The sequence below is a fragment of the Arachis stenosperma genome, chromosome 1, assembly GCF_014773155.1.
Source record: "Arachis stenosperma cultivar V10309 chromosome 1, arast.V10309.gnm1.PFL2, whole genome shotgun sequence".
NCBI classification, from domain to species: Eukaryota; Viridiplantae; Streptophyta; class Magnoliopsida; order Fabales; family Fabaceae; genus Arachis; species Arachis stenosperma.
The window spans coordinates 109,027,032-109,051,241 of record NC_080377.1 but is presented as its reverse complement, the minus strand read 5'-3'; the positions used below and the strand labels follow the sequence as shown (position 1 = coordinate 109,051,241).

General features: G+C 39.9%; 1 protein-coding gene across 1 annotated transcript; it reads right to left on the bottom strand.

Annotated features, from left to right (window-relative positions):
* Positions 1-14,556: 14,556 nt before the first annotated feature.
* Positions 14,557-15,852, bottom strand: LOC130983418 (uncharacterized). Its single transcript, XM_057907544.1, has one exon. It carries the CDS (start codon positions 15,850-15,852, stop codon positions 14,557-14,559), a length of 1,296 nt encoding a protein of 431 aa, XP_057763527.1.
* Between the last annotated feature and the right edge of the window lie 8,358 nt (positions 15,853-24,210).

Below are 24,210 nucleotides of genomic sequence, written 5' to 3'. Positions count from 1 at the left end.
CTTCCAAAAAGCTCCTTCTCTCTTTCAAAACTACTCCTATATATACTACTCTTCTCAGCTTCTAGTTAGCTCTTCAAGTCTTGGGCCTCTGGATCTTTGAACTTGAAGCAGTTCCTTTCTTCAATTGGGCTTGGCTTACTTGTAGAGAGATAGTGTGAAGTGGGCATAGACTTTAGCTCAAGACGTTAGGGGTTTTTATCATTTAGTGAGAATACAAGTTCGAGAACGTTAGTGACTCTTAACATTGTCACTAATGTTGCCATGCACCCCTTTGCCTCACGTTAAAGCCCACGTTAACTGGGTTAACGTGGCTTTTAACGTTGCCTTGTTAGCCTTCGAGAACGTTAGTGACACTCAACATTGTTACTAACGTTCAAGTGTGCCCCTTCTTGCTTCACGTTAAAGCTCACGTTAACTAGGTTAACGTGGCTTTTGCCAACCTTCGAGAACGTTAGTGACACTCAACATTGTCACTAACGTTCAGGTGTGCCCCTAGGTCTCACGTTAGAGTCCACGTTAACTAGGTTAACGTGGCTTCTAACGTGGCCATTTTTAGCCATCCCAACGTTAGTGACAATGTTGAGTGTCACCAATGTTGGCTCATTCTTCATTCCTCATCGTTAGCTTCCACGTTAACCAAGTTAACGTGGAAGTTAACGTGGCTCTTGGGGGTTGTGTGGTTGCTCCAACGTTAGTGACAATGTTGAGTGTCACTAACGTTGTCGACAACTCTCCATCTCTTACGTTAGCTCCCACGTTAACCAAGTTAACGTGGGAGTTAACGTGGCTCTTTGCACCTTAGGCCAACGTTAGTGACAATGTTGAGTGTCACTAACGTTGGCTTCTCTTCCCTCTTTAACGTTAGAGGCCACGTTAACTAGGTTAACGTGGCTTCTAACGTGGCCATTTGTGAGCAATTGCCAACGTTAGTGACAATGTTGAGTGTCACTAACGTTGGCTCAACTTCTCTTCTCCACGTTAGAGTTCACGTTAACTTAGTTAACGTGACTCTTTAACGTGGGCATTGATGGCTTTTGAGAGTATTTTTGGCAATTACTTTTCTCCTTAACTTTGCAAGTTACCTCCCATTCCTTGCTTCCTTTGGTCCTGAAATCAAGCAATAGAGTGCATCAAAGTTCTAGTCCAAGTCATGGGTAATGCAATATACAATTTTGTCATTAAAATCATGCAAAATCCTCATGAAACAATGTAAAATGCACAATGTATGCTTGAATCAAGGTCTGAGTGAATATCTGCCCAAAACTAACTTATTTCCTAAGAAAATGCATGAAATTACCTAAAAACAGTAAAGAAAAGGTCAGTGAAACTGGCCAAAATGCCCTGGCATCACAACACAAAACTTAAAGCTTGCTTGTCCCTAAGCAAGTACTGGAACAAGAGAATGATGAATGGAATCTCTAGAGAAATGAGTCATTCTTGTGGAAGTCATATTACTGATTTTATGGTGGTTTCATGCATAGCAACTTAGGTTCATTCCACTACTGTCTTTCAGACCTTTATCATCTCCTAAAATACTCACTTTGTTATATCCCATGAGACCTTTATTTATTGATCCTTTTATTGTTATTTCAAGGGCTGTTTGTGTTATTTAGGCTAAGTGTTTTGTAAGGGGACAACTCTTTAGGATAAGCTTTCAGCCAACACTCCCGAACCAGTTGGTTCAAGGTACTAGGTGTTGAAGCATCCCTAAGGACTTACTTACTCAAGTCTCTCCCCCATACATACACACCACAGGCATATAGTTTATTTATTTTCTTTCCTTTAGACCTTGGTGTCCAGCACCTCTTTGGGTTACTAAATGCTCTGTGGTGAGGGTTACTCTTGATAGTGGATTTTCAGCTGATAATCCCGGGTTAGTTAACCCAAGTTACCAGGTGATGAAGCACCCCAAAGAGCTTATTCATCCAAGTAGATCCCTCACACAGGAGCACCACAGACACATGTCTTAGGGTAAACCATTGGTGCCTAGCCTTATTGCTTACTCTTTTTCTTTTGTTTTTCACTTCCCTTGTTCTTTCCCTTTTCTCTTATTAGGATCTTGTTGTTATCTTAGTCTCATGGGTATATCAAAAGTAAAGCATTCAGGATAGATAGTTGTCATCCTAACCTTGTGGTTGAACCAACTTAGCTAACTTATGACTACCCCCAAAGATTCATGAATGCACTTCCACATTATGAACTCCTTTCTGGTCTTTTAAAACATAAACATTCTCTCTTCATTTGATTCTAAGGACAAACATAAAATAAGTAAAGATCCGAATGCAGTAACATAAAGGCTAGCAAGCATTGACTTCTTAACCATAAAATTCAGAATGCATAATTGAAAGTTGTCTAGCTAATATGGAGGCATGTCCTATTTCATACAAGATCCTCCTTATTGATAATATAAACTAAAAAAAAAAAAAACAAGAAAGGACCTCCACCACCTTTTACTCATGTGGTTGCTCATGCTCCCCTCCATGCTTGTCCTCTTGGGGCTTTTCTTGAGTGCTTGTGCTCCCACTCCCTTTGCTTTTTCCAAGTAGTTTCTTCCAGAAGCCAGCATCTTCCATTTTTTTCTTTAGAGTTTCCTTCTGTTGTTTCACCTTCCCTTCTTCTCGTTCAACAAACTCTTTTTGGACCTCCTCATATGTGGGGATGGCATAATGTAGGTGGTACATATTATCAGACATATAGCTCAATCTGGCTTGAGTGTTTACACTGAATTCCTCTCTATGCAACTGCCTTCCTTCATTCAGCACGCTAAACTCATTAAATGATTTCATCTGAGCTAATTGCCGCTGGTTGAGCTCTTGAAGGCGTTTGTCTTGACGCTCTTGCCTCTCTGTTACTTGGTGTAGAGCTTGAGTGAGTTGTGAATATTGCTCCTGTTGCTGCTCCATGTGTTGTTTCTGCCACTCTTCTTATTGCTTCATCCATTTGGACTGCATGGCAAGTATTTGCTCTTGTCCCTCCATATGTTTCATCTCCAAATCCTCAATGGCATGTAAGATATGACTCATATTGAGGTTGGCTGGGTTGTGTTGCTCTTCTTGTTGGTAATCTTCCTGATGATACTCCTCTTGATGAACTTCTTCCTAGGCTCTGTGCCTTCCTATATGTGGCCTTCTTAGTTGTTGAGCAAGTGAAGTGTGGACCATTGATGAGCGGATAATTTATACGCTTTTTGGCATTGTTTTTAGGTAGTTTTTAGTAAATTCAAGCTACTTTTAGGGATGTTTTCATTAGTTTTTAGGTTAAATTCACATTTCTGGACTTTACTATGAGTTTGTATGTTTTTCTGTGATTTCAGGTAATTTCTAGCTGAAATTGAGGAACTTGAGCAAAACTCTGAGAAAGGCTGACAAAAGGACTGCTGATGCTGTTGGAATCTGACCTCCCTGCACTCAAAATGGATTTTCTAGAGCTACAGAACTCCAATAGGCGCGCTCTCAACGGCTTTGGAAAGTAGACATCTAGGGCTTTCCAGAAATATATAATAGTCCATACTTTATTCGGAAATTGACGACGTAACTTGGCGTTGAACGCCAAGTACATGCTGCTGTCTGGAGTTAAACGCCAGAAAAACGTCATGATCCGGAGTTGAACGCCCAAAACACGTCATAACTCGGAGTTCAACTCCAAGAGAAGCCTCAGCTCGTGGATTGATCAAGCTCAGCCCAAACATACACCAAGTGGGCCCCGGAAGTGGATTTATGCATCAATTACTTACTCATGTAAACCCTAGGAGCTAGTTTATTATAAATAGAACATTTAACTAATGTATTTGACATCTTGGGACGCATAGTTCTCAGATCATGGGGGCTGGCCATTCGGCCATGCCTGAACCTTTCACTTATGTATTTTCAACGGTGGAGTTTCTGCACACCATAGATTAAGGGTGTGGAGCTCTGCTGTACCTCAAGTATTAATGCAATTCTATTTTCTTTTATTCAAATCTCTCTTATTCTTATTCCAAGATATTCATTCGCACCCAAGAACATGATGAATGTGATGATTATGTGACGCTCATCATCATTCTCACTTATGGACGCGCGTGATTGACAACCACTTACGTTCTACATGCAACCGAGCTTGAATGTGTATCTCTTAGATTCCCCAACAGAATCTTCGTGGTATAAGCTAGATAGATGGCGGCATTTATGAAGATCCGGAAAGTCTCACCTTGTCTGTGGTATTCCGAGTAGGATCCTGGGAATCCGGAAAGTCTAACCTTGTCTGTGGTATTCCGAGTAGGATTCCGGTAATGAATGACTGTGACGTGCTTCAGACTCGCAAGTGCTGGGCGTTAGTGACAAACGCAAAAGAATCAAGGGATTCTATTCCAGTAGGCGCGGGAACCAACCAGTGATTAGCCGTGCTGTGACAGAGCGCGTGAGCGTAGTTTTCACTGCGAGGATGGGATGTAGCCTTCGGCCAGGTGATGCCTCCAGACGATTAGCCATGCGAGTGACAGCCGCAGAGGACCATTTTCCCGTGAGGATAGAAAGTAGCCATCGTCGAACGGTGAACCCCTATACACAGCTTGCCATGGAAAGGAGTAAGAAGGATTGAATTGAAGCAGTAGGAAAGTAGGCGTTCTTGAGCCATACAGTATCTCCATATGCTTATCTGAAATTCCTACCAATGAATCTGCATAAGTATCCCTTTTATTATTTCTTTATATTATTTGATTTTCTAAATTCCATAATTTTATCTGCCTAACTGAGATTTACAAGGTGACCATAGCTTGCTTCATACCAACAATCTCTGTGGGATCGACCCTTACTCACGTAAGGTTTATTACTTGGACGACCCAGTACACTTGCTGGTTAGTTGAACGGAGTTGTGTTCACTCGTGCCAATTTTAAATTCCATAATTTTACAAGGAGTGCAACTTAAAGAATAAGGATCACAATTTCGTCCACCAAGTTTTTGGCGCCGTTGCCGGGGATTGTTCGAGTATGGACAACTGACGGTTCATCTTGTTGCTCAGATTAGGTAATTTTCTTTTCAAAAATCTTTTTCAAAATTTTTCTTTTATTTTTCGTTTTCCAAACTATATTTTCGAAAAAAAAAATTAATAAAAATATAAAAAAATTAGAAAATCATAAAAATCAAAAATATTTTGTGTTTCTTGTTTGAGTCTTGAGTCAAATTTTAAGTTTGGTGTCAATTGCATGCTTTTAAAAATTTTTCTTGCATTTTTCGAAAATCCCATGCATTCATAGTGTTCTTCATGATCTTCAAGTTGTTCTTGATAAGTCTTCTTGTTTGATCTTGATGTTTTCTTGCTTTGTGTCTTTTCTTGTTTTTCATGTGCATCTTTGCATTCATATTTTCCAAGCATTAAAGATTTCTAAGTTTGGTGTCTTGCATGTTTTCTTTGCATCAAAAATTTTTCTAAATTATGTTCTTGATGTTCATCATGATCTTCAAAGTGTTCTTGGTGTTCATCTTGACATTCATAGCATTCTTGCATGCATCTTGTGTTTTGATCCAAAATTTTCATGTTTTGGGTCATTTTTGTGTTTTTCTCTCTCATAATTAAAAAATTCAAAAATCAAAAAAATATCTTTTCCTTATTTCCCTCCAAATTTTCGAAATTTTGGGTTGACTTGGTCAAAAATTTTTAAAATTAGTTGTTTCTTACAAGTCAAGTCAAAATTTCAATTTTTAAAATCTTATCTTTTTAAAATCTTTTTCAAAAATCATATCTTTTTCATTTTTTTTATCATTTTCGAAAATTTCAAAAATATTTTTCAAATTATTTTCAAAATCTTTTCCTTATCTTTACACCATATTTTCGAAAATTCACTAATAATTAATGTGATTGGTTCAAAAATTTGAAGTTTGTTACTTTCTTGTTAAGAAAGGTTCAATCTTTAAGTTCTAGAATCTTATCTTGTAGTTTCTTGTTAGTGAAGTAAATAATTTCAAAATTTTTGAATTAAATCTTTTTTATCTTTTATTTGATCTTTTTTTAAAAAATTTTTATCTTTTTCAAAATTTGATTTCAAAATATCTTATCTAAACCTCTTACCTTCTTATCTTTTCAATTTTGATTTCAAATCTTTTTCAATCAACTAACTAACTTATTGTTTGTTTCTTATCTTTTTCAAAACCACCTAACTACTTTTCCCTCTCTAATTTTCGAAAATATCTCACCCCTTTTTCAAAAATTCTTTTCAATTAACTAATTGTTTCATGTTTTAATTTTAATTATATTTTATCTTTAATTTTCGAAAATACTAACCCCTTTTTCAAAATTATTTTCGAAATTCTCTTTCTCTTTTCTTCTTCTATTTTAATTATTTAATTACTAACACTTCTCTCCACCTCTCTTCATCCAAAATCCGAATCTCCCTCTTCATTCTTCTACCCCTTCTTTTTCTACTAACATAAAGGAATCTCTATACTGTGACATAGAGGATTCCTCTTTCTTTTCTTGTTTTCTTCTCTTTCATATGAGCAGGAACAGGGATAAAGGCACTCTTGTTGAAATTGATCCAAAACCTGAAAGGACTTTGAAGAGAAAATTAAGAGAAACTAAATTACAACAATCCAGAAACAACCTTTCAGAAATTTTCGAACAAGAGAAGGAGATGGCAGCCGAAAATAATAATAATGCATGGAGAATGCTTGGTGACTTCACAAAGCCAACATCCAAGTTTGATGGAAGAAGCATCTCCATTCCTGCCATTGGAGCCAACAACTTTGAGCTGAAACCTCAGTTAGTTGCTTTAATGCAACAAAACTGCAAGTTTTATGGACTTCCATCTGAAGATCCTTACCAGTTTTTAACTGAGTTCTTGCAGATCTGTGAGACTGTAAAGACGAATGGAGTTGATCCTGAAGTCTACAGACTCATGCTTTTCCCTTTTGCTGTAAGAGACAGAGCTAGAATATGGTTAGATTCACAACCTAAGGATAGCCTGGACTCATGGGATAAGCTAGTCACTGCCTTCTTGGATAAATTCTTTCCTCCTCAAAAGCTGAGCAAGCTGAGAGTGGATGTTCAAACCTTCAAACAAAAAGATGGTGAATCCCTCTATGAAGCTTGGGAAAGATACAAGCAGCTGACCAAAAGATGTCCATCTGACATGTTTTCAGAATGGACCATGTTAGATATATTCTATTATGGTCTCTCTGAGTTTTCGAAAATGTCATTGGACCATTCTGTAGGTGGATCTATTCACCTGAAGAAAACGCCTAAAGAGGCTCAAGAGCTCATTGACATGGTTGCAAACAACCAATTCATGTACACTTCTGAGAGGAATTCTGTGAACAATGGGATACCTCAAAAGAAAGGAGTTCTTGAAATTGATACTCTGAATGCCATATTGGCTCAGAACAAAGTGTTGACTCAACAGGTCAACATGATCTCTCAAAATCTGAATGGATGGCAACATGCATCCAACAGTACTAGAGAGGCAGCTTCTGAAGAAGCTTATGATCCTGAGAACCCTGCCATGGCAAAGGTTAATTACATGGGTGAACCTTATGGAAACACCTATAACTCATCATGGAGAAATCATCCAAATTTCTCATGGAAGGATCAACACAAACCTCAACAAGGTTTTAACAATGGTGGACGTAATAGGCTGGGCAATAGCAAGCCATATCCATCATCTTCTCAGCAACAGACAGAGAATTCTGAACAAAATACTTCTAATTTAGCCAATGTAGTCTCTGATCTATCAAAGGCCACTTTCAGTTTCATGAGTGAAACAAGATCCTCCATTAGAAATCTGGAGGCACAAGTGGGCCAGCTGAGTAAGAAAGTCATTGAAACTCCTCCCAGTACTCTCCCAAGCAATACAGAAGAGAATCCAAAAGGGGAGTGCAAAGCCATTGACATAGTCAATATGGCCGAATGCACAAGGGAGGAGGAGGACGAAAATCCTAGTGAGGAAGACCTCCTGGGACGTTCCTCAAACAAGAAGGAGTTTCCTATTAAGGATCCAAAGGAATCTGAGGCTCATACAAAGACCATAGAGATTCCATTGAATCTCCTTCTGCCATTCATGAGCTCTGAAGACTATTCATCCTCTGAAGAGGATGAAGATGTAACTGGAGAGTAAGTTGCTCAATATTTAGGAGCTATCATGAAGCTGAATGCCAAGTTGTTTGGTAATGAGACTTGGAAAAGTGAACCTCCCTTGCTCATTAATGAACTGGATACTTGGATTCAGAAAATTCTACCTCAAAAGAAACAAGATCATGGCAAGTTCTTAATACCTTGTACCATAGGCACCATGATCTTTGAAAAAGCTCTGTGTGATCTGGGGTCAGGGATAAATCTTATGCCACTCTCTGTAATGGAGAAGCTGGGGATCATTGAGGTACAACCTGCCTTGTTCTCATTACAATTGGCAGACAAGTCATTAAGACAAGCCTATGGAATAGTAGAGGACGTGTTAGTAAAGGTTGAAGGCCTTTACATCCCTGCTGATTTCATAATCTTAGACACTAGGAAGGAAGAGGATGATTGCATCATCCTTGGAAGACCTTTCCTAGCCACAGCAGGAGCTGTGATAGATGTCAACAGAGGTGAATTAGTCCTTCAATTGAATGGGGACTACCTTGTGTTTAAGGCACATGGCCATCCCTCTATGACAGAAGAGAGTAAGCATAAAGAGCTTCTCTCAGTTCAGAGTCAAGAAGAGCCCACACAGTCAAACTCTAAGTTTGGTGTTGTGAGGCCACAACCAAACTCTAAGTTTGGTGTTAAGATCCCATATCCAAACTCTAAGTTTGGTGTGGACAACTATACAACATTGACCTGATCACCTTGTGGCTCCATGAGAGCCACTGTCAAGCTATTGACATTAAAGAAGCGCTTGTTGGGAGGCAACCCAATTTTATTTATCTAATTTCTATTTTATACTATTTTATTGTTATTTTGTGTTTTATTAGGTACATTATCATGAGGAGTCACGAAAAAATCATAAAAATTAAAAACAGAATCAAAAACAGCAGAAGAAAAAAATTCGCACCCTGGAGGACGCACAGGCTGGCGTTCAACGCCAGTAAGATGCATCTAGCTGGCGTTCAACGCCAGAACAGAGCACCATTCTGGCGCTGAACGCCACAAACAAGCAACATCCTGGCGCTGAACGCCAGGAATGTGCCCAGAGAGGAAAAACTGGCGCTGAACGCCAGTAACAAGCATGAAACTGGCGTTCAACGCCAGAAACATGTTACATTTGGGCGTTGAACGCCCAGAACATGCACCAATGGGCGTTTGAACGCCAGAATGGTGCACGAAGGCATTTTACATGCCTATTTGGTGCAGGGATGGAATTTCTTGACACCTCAAGATCTGTGGACCTCACAGGATCCCCACCTACCTCGCCCTCTCTCTCTCCATTCATGGTCATCCCTTCTGTTTTTCATTCACCACCTACATCTATCCACTATTCCCCATACACCCCATCTACCTTTACAATTCAACTTCTCTTTCCCACCCAATCCCACCCATATAGCCGAATCCATCTCCCCTCACTCACCTCCATTTTCTTCTTCTTCTTTCTTCTCTTGCTCGAGGGCGAGCAATATTTTAAGTTTGGTGTGGTAAAAGCATAGCTTTTTTGCTTTTCCATTACCATTAATGGCACCTAAGGCCAGAGAAACCTCAAAGGGAAGACAAAAGCTTCCACCTCTGAGTCTTGGGAGATGGAAAGACTCATATAAAGCCGTCATAGCTCAGTGGTAGAACATGTGGCTGCAAATCAAGAGATCTCTGAGATACCTCAGGGGATAAGTTGTCCTCCACACAAATATTGGAAGCAACTAAGGGTAGAAACACCAAAATTACTAGGAATCATTCAACAGAAGCAAGGAAGAGACATAGAGGAGCTCAAAGAGCACCATTGGACCTTCAAGAAGGCGCCACCCTCACTCAGGTGGATTCATTCCTTGTTCTTATGTCTTTCTGCTTTTCGGTTTTTAATGTTGTGTTTATCTATGTTTTGTGTCTTTACTTCATGATCATTAGTATGTAGTAACTATGTCTTAAAGCTATGAATAAACTCCATTAATCCTTCACTTCTCTTAAATGAAAAATGTTTTAACTGAAAGGAACAAGAAGTACATAAATTTCGAAAATAGCTCTTGAATTTAGTTTAATTATATTGATGTGGTGACAATACTTTTTGTTTTCTGAATGAATGCTTGAACAATGCATATGTCTTTTGATCTTGTTGTTTATGAATGTTAAAATTGTTGGCTCTTGAAAGAGTGATGAACAAAGAGAAATGTTATTGAGGATCTGAAAAATCATGAAATTGATTCTTGAAGCAAGAAAAAGCAGTGAACAAGAAGAAGCTTGCGAAAAAAAAAAGAGAAAAAAAAATATAGAAAGAAAAAGAAAAAGCAAGCAGAAAAAGCCAATAGCCCTTAAAATCAAAAGGCAAGGGTAAAAAGGATCCAAGGCTTTGAGCATCAATGGATAGGAGGGCCCAAGAAAATTAAATCCAGGCCCAAGCGGCTAAATCAAGCTGTCCCTAACCATGTGCTTGTGTCATGAAGGTCCAAGTGAAAAGCTTGAGACTGAGTGGTTAAAGTCGTGATCCAAAGCAAAAGAGTGTGCTTAAGAGCTCTGGACACCACTAACTGGGGACTCTAGCAAAGCTAAGTCACAATCTGAAAAGGTTCACCCAGTCATGTGTCTGTGGCATTTATGTATCCGGTGGTAATACTGGAAAACAAAGTGCTTAGGGCCACAGCCAAGACTCATAAGTAGCTGTGTTCAAGAATCAACATACTTAACTAGGAGAATCAATAACACTATCCGAAATTCTAAGTTCCTAGAGAAGCCAATCATTCTAAACTTCAAGGGAAAAAGTGAGATGCCAAAACTGTTCAGAAGCAAAAAGCTACAAGTCCCGCTCATCTAATTATAATTAATATTCATTGATATTCTGGAATTTATAGTATAATCTCTTCTTTTTATCCTAATTGATTTTCAGTTGCTTGGGGACAAGCAACAATTTAAGTTTGGTGTTGTGATGAGCGGATAATTTATACGCTTTTTGGCATTGTTTTTAGGTAGTTTTTAGTAAATTCAAGCTACTTTTAGGGATGTTTTCATTAGTTTTTATGTTAAATTCACATTTCTGGACTTTACTATGAGTTTGTGTGTTTTTCTGTGATTTCAGGTAATTTCTGGCTGAAATTGAGGAACTTGAGCAAAACTCTGAGAAAGGCTGACAAAAGGACTGCTGATGCTGTTGGAATCTGACCTCCCTGCACTCAAAATGGATTTTCTGGAGCTAGAGAACTCCAAGTGGCGCGCTCTCAACAGCTTTGAAAAGTAGACATCCAGGGCTTTCCAGAAATATATAATAGTCCATACTTTATTCGGAAATTGATGACGTAACTTGGCGTTGAATGCCAAGTACATGCTGCTGTCTGGAGTTAAACGCCAGAAAAACGTCATGATCCGGAGTTGAACGCCCAAAACACGTCATAACTCGGAGTTCAACTCCAAGAGAAGCCTCAGCTCGTGGATTGATCAAGCTCAGCCCAAACATACACCAAGTAGGCCCCGGAAGTGGATTTATGCATCAATTACTTACTCATGTAAACCCTAGGAGCTAGTTTATTATAAATAGAACATTTAACTAATGTATTTGACATCTTGGGACGCATAGTTCTCAGATCATGGGGGCTGGCCATTCGGCCATGCCTGAACCTTTCACTTATGTATTTTCAATGGTGGAGTTTCTGCACACCATAGATTAAGGGTGTGGAGCTCTGCTGTACCTCAAGTATTAATGCAATTCTATTTTCTTTTATTCAAATCTCTCTTATTCTTATTCCAAGATATTCATTCGCACCCAAGAACATGATGAATGTGATAATTATGTGACGCTCATCATCATTCTCACTTATGGACGCGCGTGATTGACAACCACTTACGTTCTACATGCAACCGAGCTTGAATGTGTATCTCTTAGATTCCCCAACAGAATCTTCGTGGTATAAGCTAGATAGATGGCGGCATTTATGAGGATCCGAAAAGTCTCACCTTGTCTGTGGTATTCCGAGTAGGATCCTGGGAATCCGGAAAGTCTAACCTTGTCTGTGGTATTCCGAGTAGGATTCCGGTAATGAATGACTGTGACGTGCTTCAGACTCGCAAGTGCTGGGCGTTAGTGACAAACGCAAAAGAATCAAGGGATTCTATTCCAGTAGGCACGGGAACCAACCAGTGATTAGCCGTGCTGTGACAGAGCGCGTGAGCGTAGTTTTCACTGCGAGGATGGGATGTAGCCTTCGGCCAGGTGATGCCTCCAGACGATTAGCCATGCGAGTGACAGCCGCAGAGGACCATTTTCCCGTGAGGATAGAAAGTAGCCATCGTCGAACGGTGAACCCCTATACACAGCTTGCCATGGAAAGGAGTAAGAAGGATTGAATTGAAGCAGTAGGAAAGTAGGCATTCTTGAGCCATACAGTATCTCCATATGCTTATCTGAAATTCCTACCAATGAATCTGCATAAGTATCCCTTTTATTATTTCTTTATATTATTTGATTTTCTAAATTCCATAATTTTATCTGCCTAACTGAGATTTACAAGGTGACCATAGCTTGCTTCATACCAACAATCTCTGTGGGATCGAGCCTTACTCACGTAAGGTTTATTACTTGGACGACCCAGTACACTTGCTGGTTAGTTGAACGGAGTTGTGTTCACTCGTGCCAATTTTAAATTCCATAATTTTACAAGGAGTGCAACTTAAAGAATAAGGATCACAATTTCGTCCACCAACCATGCGCTCACGTGTGACCGGCTTCCCTAGGTTTACCCAGTCTGGACTGCTGTCCTCAAATACTACTTTAGCTTTGTTGCACAAGCGGAGAATTGTGCTGGGATACCAAAGCCTAGCACCCAAATCAACTTTCTCATCCGACTCTTGAATCCCTTCGGCAATAAGCTCATGCACATTGATTTCCCCACCTAGTACTAAGCATTGCACCATAGTGGCTCGGTTGATGTTAACTTCTGAATTATTAGCAGCCGGTAGGATGGACCTTCTTACAAGCTCAAACCACCCCTTGGCCTCAGGATGAAGGCCTTCCCTTTTTATGAATTTTGGTCTCCCATCTGAGTACCTCTCCCAATCAGCTGCTATCACACAGATATCTGACGCTATCTCTGAGAGCTCATCCTTATCAGGGCTTCTACTTATCCTTGACTGATAACTCTCTTCGTCAAAATGAGGGAATTTCAATTGAAGAGCTCTTACTATAGCACTTGGGCTGAAGTCGACCTCCCTTCCTCTCACATAGCTTTTGTAAGTTGGGGCTTTGGTCTTCTCCTCTCTAACTACATTTGCATAAAACTCTTTGATGAGGTTGCCATTGATCTTACCCTCTGGACTGGTGAGCAATTGCCACCCTCTCTGTTCGATTTTCCTCAAAATCTGTGGTGATTCATTGGCATTGATTTGGAAGATTAACTCCGGCAATATCTTTCTGGCCCTTATCCGCTCAAATTCTCGTTCATGAAAGGCAGTTTTGAATCTCTTCTCGTCAAAGGGAACACTCTCCATAGGTTCCTTTCTCTTTTGCCTCTTTGAGCTTGATGATGCCATGAATTGAGTTGTTGTTTTGAGGTGGGTTGAGGCTTCGGATAGATAAAGAGTGGGTTGGTTAAAACAATGCGTGATGAAGGGTTTAGTGTGCCAACAGAAGTGTAGAGAGTGGGGGTTTGAATGTAAGGGGTGAGCGTGCACTAAGGTTCACTTATATAGGAGAAATCATGAGTGCATGAAGGGTGTGGATCGCACGAATGTTTCCTTGATGGACGAACGGGGTTGCATACGAAGAGAGGACAAGGATCATCACTTGATGGGGAATGTTGGTTCGGTCTTCAAGATTCTTCTTCTTCCAATGTTGCATGGCAACATTTTCCATGCCTTCCTTTTTGGGACAAGTGTAAAGTTCTCTCCACGAAGTGGCCGAGCCTCCCCCATTAAATTGTCTAATCAATCCTCATCAATGCTCCTGTTCCTTCCCTATAAAGATAAAATGAGAAAAGTAACAAAAGATATTAAAATAACATAAGAACCTTACGGCTAACATTAATGAAAGGGGAGGAAGATTTGATTGTTTATTTATGAATTTCAACTAACTAACTAGCTGTGTATCTTTATATGCACATTGGTGGCACCATAGGGTGACACCAAACTTAGTTTGGAGCACTGTGATGAAAAGTTGTGTTCAAAGTTTTAAGAATAATGCTTTGAACACCAAACTTGTTCTTTACTATATTCTGCATATAAAAATTTCACACGTGTTCGTCAAGTTTTGGTTGGAATTCATGAATATTGATTTATTCACTACTTCTGAAAGCATGTAAACATGGGTTGCCTCCCATGAAGCACTTCTTTAGCGTCACTAGCTTGACGTTACCCCCTTATTATGGTGGTTGGTAATGCTTGAAGTCTTCTCCTCTGGCAGTGGACTTGTATCCGTTGGTTGTATCAATGATCTCTACATGCTCCAAGGAGAGAACTCTGTTGATGGTGAAGACCTTAGGTAGCTAAGATGGTACAGTGGGGAGATTAGAGGGGATATCTGTGAAGTAGGCTGAGATTACTTTATCCCCTGGAGAGAAATCTTCCGTAGGAATCTTCTTGTTCCGCCACCCCCTTGGTACCTTCTTCTTTGCCCCTGGTGCTGTTTTCTTACTCCTGGTGGCCTCCTTCTTTGATGAGCTTTTGTTAATGTCCTCACAAACTTCTGGTGGCTTAGGTTCCTCCAATTTTTCCTTGACCTGTGGCACTTGCTGCTGGCCTTGTCCATCAACCCAGTGAATCTCAGGATGAGCTGGTTGTGCTTCAGTGCTTGCTTCTTCCTTTAGTATCTCATGATGCACTTTGCTCGATTCTTTGTCCTCTTCATCTTTTTCCAGTGAGAGTTCGAAAACACTGAAGCTCAGTTGTTCATCATGGATCCTTAATATTAGCTCTCCTTTCTCCACATCTATGAGTGCTCTAGCAGTAGCTAGAAATGGTCTCCCCAATATGATTGGGTGCAGGTGACTCTCTTCCATGTCCAGGATGACAAAGTCTGTTGGGAGAAAGTATTTTTCAACTTTGAGCAACATATTTTCCACCACTCCTACTGCTTGCTTTTGAGTCTTGTCAGCCAGCCTTATGACTACATCTGTAGGTAGTATCTCATTGATCTGCAGCCTTTTTACCAGGGATAGGGGTATTAAGTTGATGCTTGCTCCCAAATCGCAAAGTGCTCTATCAAAATTTGTTTCCCCTATAGCACAAGGGACATGAAAACTCCCTGGGTCTTTTCTTTTCGCAAGCAATTGTATTTGAATGAGGGTGCTGCAATCCTTGTTCATCACTATAGTCTGGCCCCCCTTGAGTGAGCTCTTCCTGGGAAGTAGTTCCTTCATATACTTGATGAATACTGGCATTTGCTGAATGACCTTGATGAATGGTATGTTCACATTCAAAGATGCAAATGAGTCTAAGAACCTTGAGTACATTCTCTTTCCCACAGCACCCTTTAGTAGTTGAGGAAATGGTGCATATAGTCTCAGCAGCTCCTGTTGTGAGATTTCTGGTTCTTGTTGGTCTTTCTTCTCCTTCTCTACTAAGGTATGTTCAGGTTGTTCTGACAGCTTGCTTGGCTTGTCTTCAGTCTCCTTGTCATTTGTAGTGACCATATTGCAGTCTTCCCATCTTACTTTCTTCGCTTCACCTCTCGGATTCTTCTCCGTGTCACTTGGGAAGCTATCAGTGGGTCTGGGCATCTTCTCAGACAAATATCCCACTTGGAATTCCAGCTTCTTGATTGCTTCCCCCCGATTCTTCATACTGGCTCTCACCTCCTCTTTGAACACCTTATTGTCTTGAATGTCTTTGCATATGCTTTCAAGTAAGGTTTCAATCTTAGAGATTCTGTCATCAAATGATGGTATGTTGGGGGTAGAGGTAGAAGAGTGAGATGTATTGCTGTGGTTTTGTTGGTATGTCCTCTGTGTGAATTGTTGGGGAGCTGTGTTGTTGGGGTTGTGACGTCTCTGATCTTGGCCTTGGTCTTGTTGATTCCCCCACCCAAAGTTTGGGTGATTCCTCCATTCAGGGTTGTAGGTCTTAGAGTATGGATCATGGTTGTATCTAGGTGAATTCTCAATGTAGTTGGCTTGCTCCTGAGTGCCTTCTTCCTCTTCACTTGCTTCCTCTTGAGTTGAAGTGGTGATTGCTGCCACTTGACTTCTCTCCATCTTCTTGGTGAGGTCAGCTAGCTGCTTGGTGATGAGCTTGTTTTGAGCAAGCAGAGCATCTACATTGTTCAGCTCTATTACCCCTCTAGTGTTCCCTCTTTCGGAAGCATAGAAGTAGTCATTCTCAGCTACAGTTTCAATGACATCTATGGCTTCCTCGATGGTCTTCTTCTTGTTCAAAGAACCTCCGGATGAATGGTCTACGGCCTTCTTAAATTCATATGACAGTCCTTCATAGAAGATGTGCAGCTGCACCCATTCATTGAACATATCAGATGGACATCTCCTTGTTAGGTCTTTAAACCTCTCCCATGCTTCATATAGAGTCTCACCATCTTGTTGCCTGAAAGTTTGGACCTCAGCTCTCAGCCGATTGACTCGTTGAGGAGGGTAAAATCTTGCCAAGAATCTGTTCATAACATCATCCCAAGTTGTCAAGCTATCCTTTGGAAAAGACTCCAACCACTTGGTTGCCTTGTCTCTGAGAGAGAATGGGAACAACAATAGTCTATAGACGTCTGGTTAAACGCCATTGGACTTCACTGTGTCACATATTCTCAGGAATGTGTTTAAGTGTTGGTTGGGGTCTTCTTGAACACCTCTTCCGAACGAGCAATTGTTTTGAACGAGAGTGATGAGCTATGGCTTTAGTTCAAAGTTGTTGGCATGGATGGTTGGTTTTTGGATGCTACTTCCACAGTTCCCTGGGTTTGGGTTAATGTAAGAGCCTAAGACTCTTCTATCTTCCCCACCAGGATTTGCTCTATCTCCTCCACCATGGTTGTGCACCTCTTCCTCACGATGGTCTTCCATGGTTGTTTCAAAGTATTCTTCAAAGTGTTCCTCTTCTTCTTCAGCACCCACTACACGTTTTTCTTTTGCCTCCCTTCTTAATCTTAAGAAGGTTCTCTCAGGTTCAGAATCAAAGGAAGTTGAAGCTCCGCTTCTTCTCCCTGTCATACAACCAACATAGTACAAGTAAGAAAAGCAATGCAGAAAGTATCTTGTTAGAATAACTTGTTAGTGTCAGTGATGCAATATATCAAACAGTTAGTAGGTTAGTGAATTGAATTGTAAATAGCAAAGAAAAACTCAGAAGCAGGGGAGGGGAAGAATTAAACTAAGACGGAAAGCAAATTAACCAAACAGAAAATTAAATCAAACAAAATACAAATGCTCAATCTAGTGATCCTCTAATGTAATCATTGTCGATGCACAATCAATCCCCGGCAACGGCGCCATAAACTTGATCGGGGTAAAATTTGTCTCTCAACAAATTCCCATTCGGCAAGTATACCGAATTTGTCGTCAAGTAAAAACTCACAATAGAGTGAGGTCGAATCCCACAGGGATTGATTGATCAAGCAACTTTAATTAGAGGAATAATCTAGTTGAGCGAATCCATGAATAGAGTTGATAATTGCAGAAATTAAAATGGCAGGAAAGTAAATGACTGAAAGTAAATAGCAGAATTGTAAATGGGAATGGGGGAATTGCTCATAAAAGTAAATTGCAGAAAATAAAGAGAATGGGTAAGATCAGAAATGGGGAGTTCATTGGGCTTAGGAGATGTTGCATTCTCCCGTTCAATTTCATTTTCATCTCTTCCTCAATCAATGCACTCATTGATCTCCTTGGCAATGTTAAGTGATTGAATCACAATTTCTTGCAATTCAATCTCTCAAATCTTGATCAATAGCCAATTCCTTGGTCAATTGCTCATGAGAAGAGATGAAGTGTGGTCACTGATTATACCACATGCACTTCCCAAATCAAATGCTTAGAGGGTTATAGCCACATACCCATCTACACTCATTTTGGTCCAGCATGAGAAAGCATTTCTAGCTAATCTCTTCATTCCTCTTTCAAGGATCCGAAGAGATCCATGTTTGAATAGCTTCTTTTCCAAGATAACTATCCAATTGGATGAAGATCGAAAACTTTCAAGTAAAATCAAAAGGAAAGATAGAAGAAGAATAAGAAAATTAGTATTGATCCATCAAATTACAACAGAGCTCCCTAACCCAATGAAGAGTTTTAGTTGTTCATAGCTCTAGAAATCAAAATCCAAGATGGAGAATACATGATAAAGCTAGAAGTACAAAGAAAGTAAATACAGAGAGTAGTTCTCCGTCCTAGCTCCTTCCAAAAAGCTCATTCTCTCTTTCAAAACTACTCCTATATATACTACTCTTCTCAGCTTCTAGTTAGCTCTTCAAGTCTTGGGCCTCTGGATCTTTGAACTTGAAGCAGTTCCTTTCTTCAATTGGGCTTGGCTTACTTGCAGAGAGATAGTGTGAAGTGGGCATAGACTTTATCTCAAGACGTTAGGGGTTTTTATCATTTAGTGAGAATACAAGTTCGAGAACGTTAGTGACTCTTAACATTGTGATGAGCGGATAATTTGTACACTTTTTGGCATTGTTTTTAGTATGTTTTTAGTATGATCTAGTTAGTTTTTAGTATATTTTTATTAGTTTTTAGTTAAAATTCACTTTTCTGGACTTTACTATGAGTTTGTGTGTTTTTCTGTGATTTCAGGTATTTTCTGGCTGAAATTGAGGGACCTGAGCAAAAATCTGATTCAGAGACCAAAAAGGACTGCAGATACTGTTGGATTCTGACCTCCCTGCACTCGAAGTGGATTTTCTGGAGCTACAGAAGCCCAATTGGCGCGCTCTCAACGGCGTTGGAAATTAGACATCCTGGGCTTTCCAGCAATATATGATAGTCCATACTTTGCCCAAGATTTGATGGCCCAAACCGGCTTTCAAAGTCACCCCAAGAAATCCCAGCGTTAAACGCTGGAACTGGCACCCAAATGGGAGTTAAACGCCCAAACTGGCACCAAAGCTGGCGTTTAACTCCAAGAAGAGTCTCTTCACGAAAAATGCTTCATTGCTCAGCCCAAACACACACCAAGTGGGCCCGGAAGTGGATTTTTATGTCATTTACTCATTTCTGTACACCTTAGGCTACTAGTTTTCTATAAGTAGGACCTTTTACTATTGTATTAAGAATCTTCTGATCTTTGGAACCTTTTTCTTTAGATCTTTTGATCACTTTGGGAGGCTGGCCATTCGGCCATGCCTAAACCTTATGCTTATGTATTTTCAACGGTGGAGTTTCTACACACCATAGATTAAGGTGTGGAGCTCTGCTGTACCTCGAGTATTAATGCAATTACTATTGTTCTTCCATTCAATTTCGCTTGTTCTTTGTCCAAGATATCACTTGTTCTTCAACTTAATGAAGGTGATGATTGTCACGAATCATCACCATTCTTACTCATGAACAAGGTGACTGACAACCATTCTTGTTCTACAAGCATCTGAGGCTTAGTGAATATCTCTTGGATTCCTGATAACACGATGCATGGTTGATCGCCTGACAAGCGAGTGCTCGCCTGACAAACGAGCCAGCCATTCCGTGAGATCAGAGTCTTCGTGGTATAGGCGAGAACTGATGGCAGCATTCAAGAGAATCCGGAAGGTCTAACCTTGTCTGTGGTATTCTGAGTAGGATTCAATGACTGAATGACTGTGACGTGCTTCAAACTCCTGAGGGCGGGGCGTTAGTGACAGACGCAAAAGAATCACTGGATTCTATTCCGGCCTGATTGAGAACCGACAGATGAATTCCGCTATGCTGTGACAGAGCATATGCAATCGCTTTCACTGAGAGGATGGGAGGTAGCCACTGACAATGGTGAAACCCTTGCTTAAGCTTGCCATGGAAAGGAGTAAGAAGGATTGGATGAAGGCAGTAGGAAAGCAGAGAGACGGAAGGGAAGGCATCTTCATGCGCTTATCTGAAGTTCCTACCAATGAATTACATAAGTATCACTATCTTTATCTTTTATGTTATTTTCGTTCATCATCATATACATTTGAGTTTGCCTGACTAAGATTTACAAGATGACCATAGCTTGCTTCAATACTAACAATCTCCGTGGGATCGACCCTTACTCGCGTAAGGTTTATTACTTGGACGACCCAGTGCACTTGCTGGTTAGTTGTGCGAAGTTGTGTAATGCCATGGTATTGAGCTACTACGTTTTTGGAGCCATTACCGGGGATTATGAGAGTTGTGAAAAAGTATTGTTCACAATTTCGCGCACCAAGTTTTTGGCGCCGTTGCCGGGGATTGTTCAAGTTTTGAGCAAGCTTTTGGTAACAATGCCTGGGATTGTTCTAGTTTGGACAACTGACGGTTCATCTTGTTGCTTAGATTAGGTATTTATTTTTTTCGAAATTCTTGAAGATGAATTCTAGAGTTTCATGATGATTTGTTGAAATCTGGCTGGCTGAGAAGCCATGTCTAATCTGATTGGACCGAGGTTTCAACTTATCACCACAAGAGCTTGTTGATTTTCATCAATTTTGCTTTTGGAGCAATGATCTGCTAAGGCTTGGCTGACCTTTGGTCATGTCTAGTGTTTTGGACCGAAGCTTTCTTTGAAAGCTTGGCTGGCTGTGAAGCCATGTCTAATTCCTGGACCGGAGTCTTAGACTAGCATTGCACTGATTCCTGGAATTCTCATTAAGAATTTTGATATCTTTTTCCACTTAATTTTCGAAAAACACAAAAAATCAAAAAAAAAATAAAAAAAAAAACCAAAAATATTTGATGTTTCTTGCTTAAGTCTAGTGTCTCATCTTAAGTTTGGTGTCAATTGCATGCATTCATTCATGTGTCTTAAGGATCTTCAAGTAATTCTTGATGATTTCTTACTCTGATCGTTGAATTCTTTTGGCTTGAGTGTTTATGTGTCTCATATAGTGTCAGTAGTATACAAACTGCTAAGTTTGGTGTTTTGCATGCATTGTTATTTGATTCTTGTTGCATTTTGATTAGAAAAAAAAATCCAAAAATATTTTTAATTTGTGTCTTTTCAAGTCAATGATACAAAGAATTGAAGATTCAGAACATACTGCAGAGGAATTATACAGAAAAAGCTGAGCATTCAAAAATGCCCAATGAAGAAGACAGACTGGCGTTTAAACGCCAGCCAGGGTACCTGGTTGGGCGTTTAACGCCCAAAGAGGTAGCATTTTGGGCGTTAAACGCCAGAATGTATACCATTCTGGGCGTTTAACGCCAGGATGGTGCTAGGGGGAAGATTTTGTTTTCAAAATCAATTTTTTTTTCAAGTTTTCAAAGTTTTTCAAAATCAAATCTTTTTCAAATCATATCTTTTCAATCAAATGTTTTCAAAATCAATTTCTTTCCTTTTTCAAAGATACTTCCTAACAATTAATGATTTGATTGAACATCTCAAATTTGTTACCTTTTCTGTTGAGAAAGGTTTAATGTTTGAATCATATCTTTTCTTGTTAGGCAAGTCACTAATTTTCAAAATCAAATCTTTTAAAATTATTTTCAAAACATATCTTTTAAAATTGTTTTCAAATCATATCTTCTCAATCACATTTTTTTTAAACCAATCATATCTTCTCAACCACATCTTTTTCAAAATAAGTTTTCAATCAAATCTTTTTTATTTCTAATTTCAAAATCTTTTTCAAAAATCACTTGATTTCTTTTCCACTTTCAATTTTCGAAAATTATCAATCAAGTTTTCAAAATGTTTTTTTTTAAATCTTTTTAATTGAAGTTTCGAAAATTCTCTTCCCTCCTTCCCACATTCTTCTATTTATGGAGTACTACTCCTTCTTAATGCACAATTCGAACTCTATCTAATCAAGTTCGAATTCTTCTACCTTCTTTCTTCTATTTTTCTTTTCCTCTGACACTTCAAGGAATCTCTATACTGTGACATAGAGGATTCCACATTTCTCTTTTTCTCTTCTCTTTCTTATGAGCAAGAACAAAGACAAAGGTATTCTTGTTGAAGCTGACCCTGAACCTGAAAGGACCTTGAAGCGGAAGCTAAGAGAAGCTAAGGCACAACTCTCTGTTGAGGACCTGACCGAATTCTTCAAGGAAGAAGAACCCATGGCAGCCGAAAACAACAACAATGCCAACAATGCAAGGAAGGTGCTGGGTGACTTCACTGCACCTACTCCTGATTTCTATGGGAGAAGCATCTCTATCCCTGCCATTGGAGCAAACAACTTTGAGCTTAAGCCTCAATTAGTTTCTCTAATGCAACAGAATTGCAAGTTCCATGGACTTCCAATGGAAGATCCTCATCAGTTCTTAGCTGAATTCTTGCAAATCTGTGACACAGTCAAGACTAATGGGGTTGACCCTGAGGTCTATAGACTGATGCTATTCCCTTTTGCTGTAAGAGACAGAGCTAGAATATGGTTGGATTCTCAACCTAAAGAAAGCCTGGACTCTTGGGAAAAGCTAGTCAATGCCTTCTTGGCAAAGTTCTTTCCACCTCAAAGATGGAGTAAGCTTAGAGTGGAAGTCCAAACCTTCAGACAGAAGGATGGAGAATCCCTCTACGAAGCTTGGGAAAGATACAAACAATTAATCAGAAAATGTCCCTCAGACATGCTTTCTGAATGGAGCATCATAGGTATTTTCTATGATGGTCTCTCTGAACTATCCAAGATGTCTTTGGATAGCTCTGCTGGAGGATCTCTTCATCTGAAGAAGACGCCTACAGAGGCTCAGGAACTAATTGAAATGGTTGCAAATAACCAATTCATGTACACTTCTGAAAGGAATCCTGTGAACAATGGGACTAGTCAGAAGAAAGGAGTTCTTGAGATTGACACTCTGAATGCCATACTGGCTCAGAACAAGATATTGACTCAACAAGTCAATTTGATTTCTCAAAGTCTGTCTGGAATGCAAAATGCACCTGGCAGTACTAAGGAAGCTTCATCTGAGGAAGAAGCTTATGATCCTGAGAATCCTTCAATGGAAGAGGTGAATTACCTAGGAGAACCCTATGGAAACACCTACAATTCTTCATGGAGAAATCACCCAAATTTCTCGTGGAAGAATCAAGAGAGACCTCAACAAGGTTTCAATAACAATAATGGTGGAAGAAACAGGTTTAGCAATGGCAAGCCTTTTCCATCATCTTCTCAGCAACAGACAGAGAGTTCTAAGCAGAGTACTTATGACTTAGCAACAATGGTCTCTGATCTAATAAAGACCACTCAAAGTTTCATGACTGAAACAAGGTCCTCCATTAGGAATTTGGAAGGACAAGTGGGTCAGCTGAGTAAGAAAGTTACTGAACTCCCTCCTAGTACTCTCCCAAGTAATACAGAAGAAAATCCAAAAGGAGAGTGCAAGGCCATCAACATGGCCGAATTCTGGAAGGAAGAAGAGGCAGAGGACGCCACTGAGGAAGACCTCACTGGACGTCCACTGGCCTCTAATGAGTTCCCCAATGAGGAACCATGGGAATCTGAGGCTCAAGATGAGACCATAGAGATTCCATTGGACTTACTTCTGCCATTCATGAGCTCTGATGAGTATTCTTCCTCTGAAGAGGATGAGTATATCACTGAAGAGCAAGTTGCTAAATACCTTGGAGCAATCATGAAGCTAAATGACAAGTTATTTGGAAATGAGACTTGGGAGGATGAACCCCCTTTGCTCACCAAAGAACTGGATGACTTGTCTAGGCAGAAACTGCCTCAAAAGAGGCAGGATCCTGGGAAGTTTTCTATACCTTGTACCATAGGCACCATGACCTTCAAGAAGGCCTTGTGTGACTTAGGGTCAAGTGTAAACCTCATGCCCCTCTCTGTAATGGAGAAATTAGGGATCTTTGAGGTGCAAGCTGCAAAAATCTCACTAGAGATGGCAGACAACTCAAGAAAACAAGCTTATGGACTTGTAGAGAATGTTTTGGTTAAGATTGAGGACCATTACATCCCTACTGATTTCATAGTCCTAGAGACTGGGAAGTGCATGGATGAATCCATCATCCTTAGCAGACCCTTCCTAGCCACAGCAAAGGCTGTGATTGATGTTGATAGAGGAGAGTTGATCATTCAAGTGAATGAAGAATCC

Coding starts and splice junctions, on each gene's coding strand:
- LOC130983418 (XM_057907544.1), bottom strand. CDS start 15,852: ATGAAGAATCGGGGGGAAGCAATCAAGAAGCTGGAATTCCAAGTGGGA.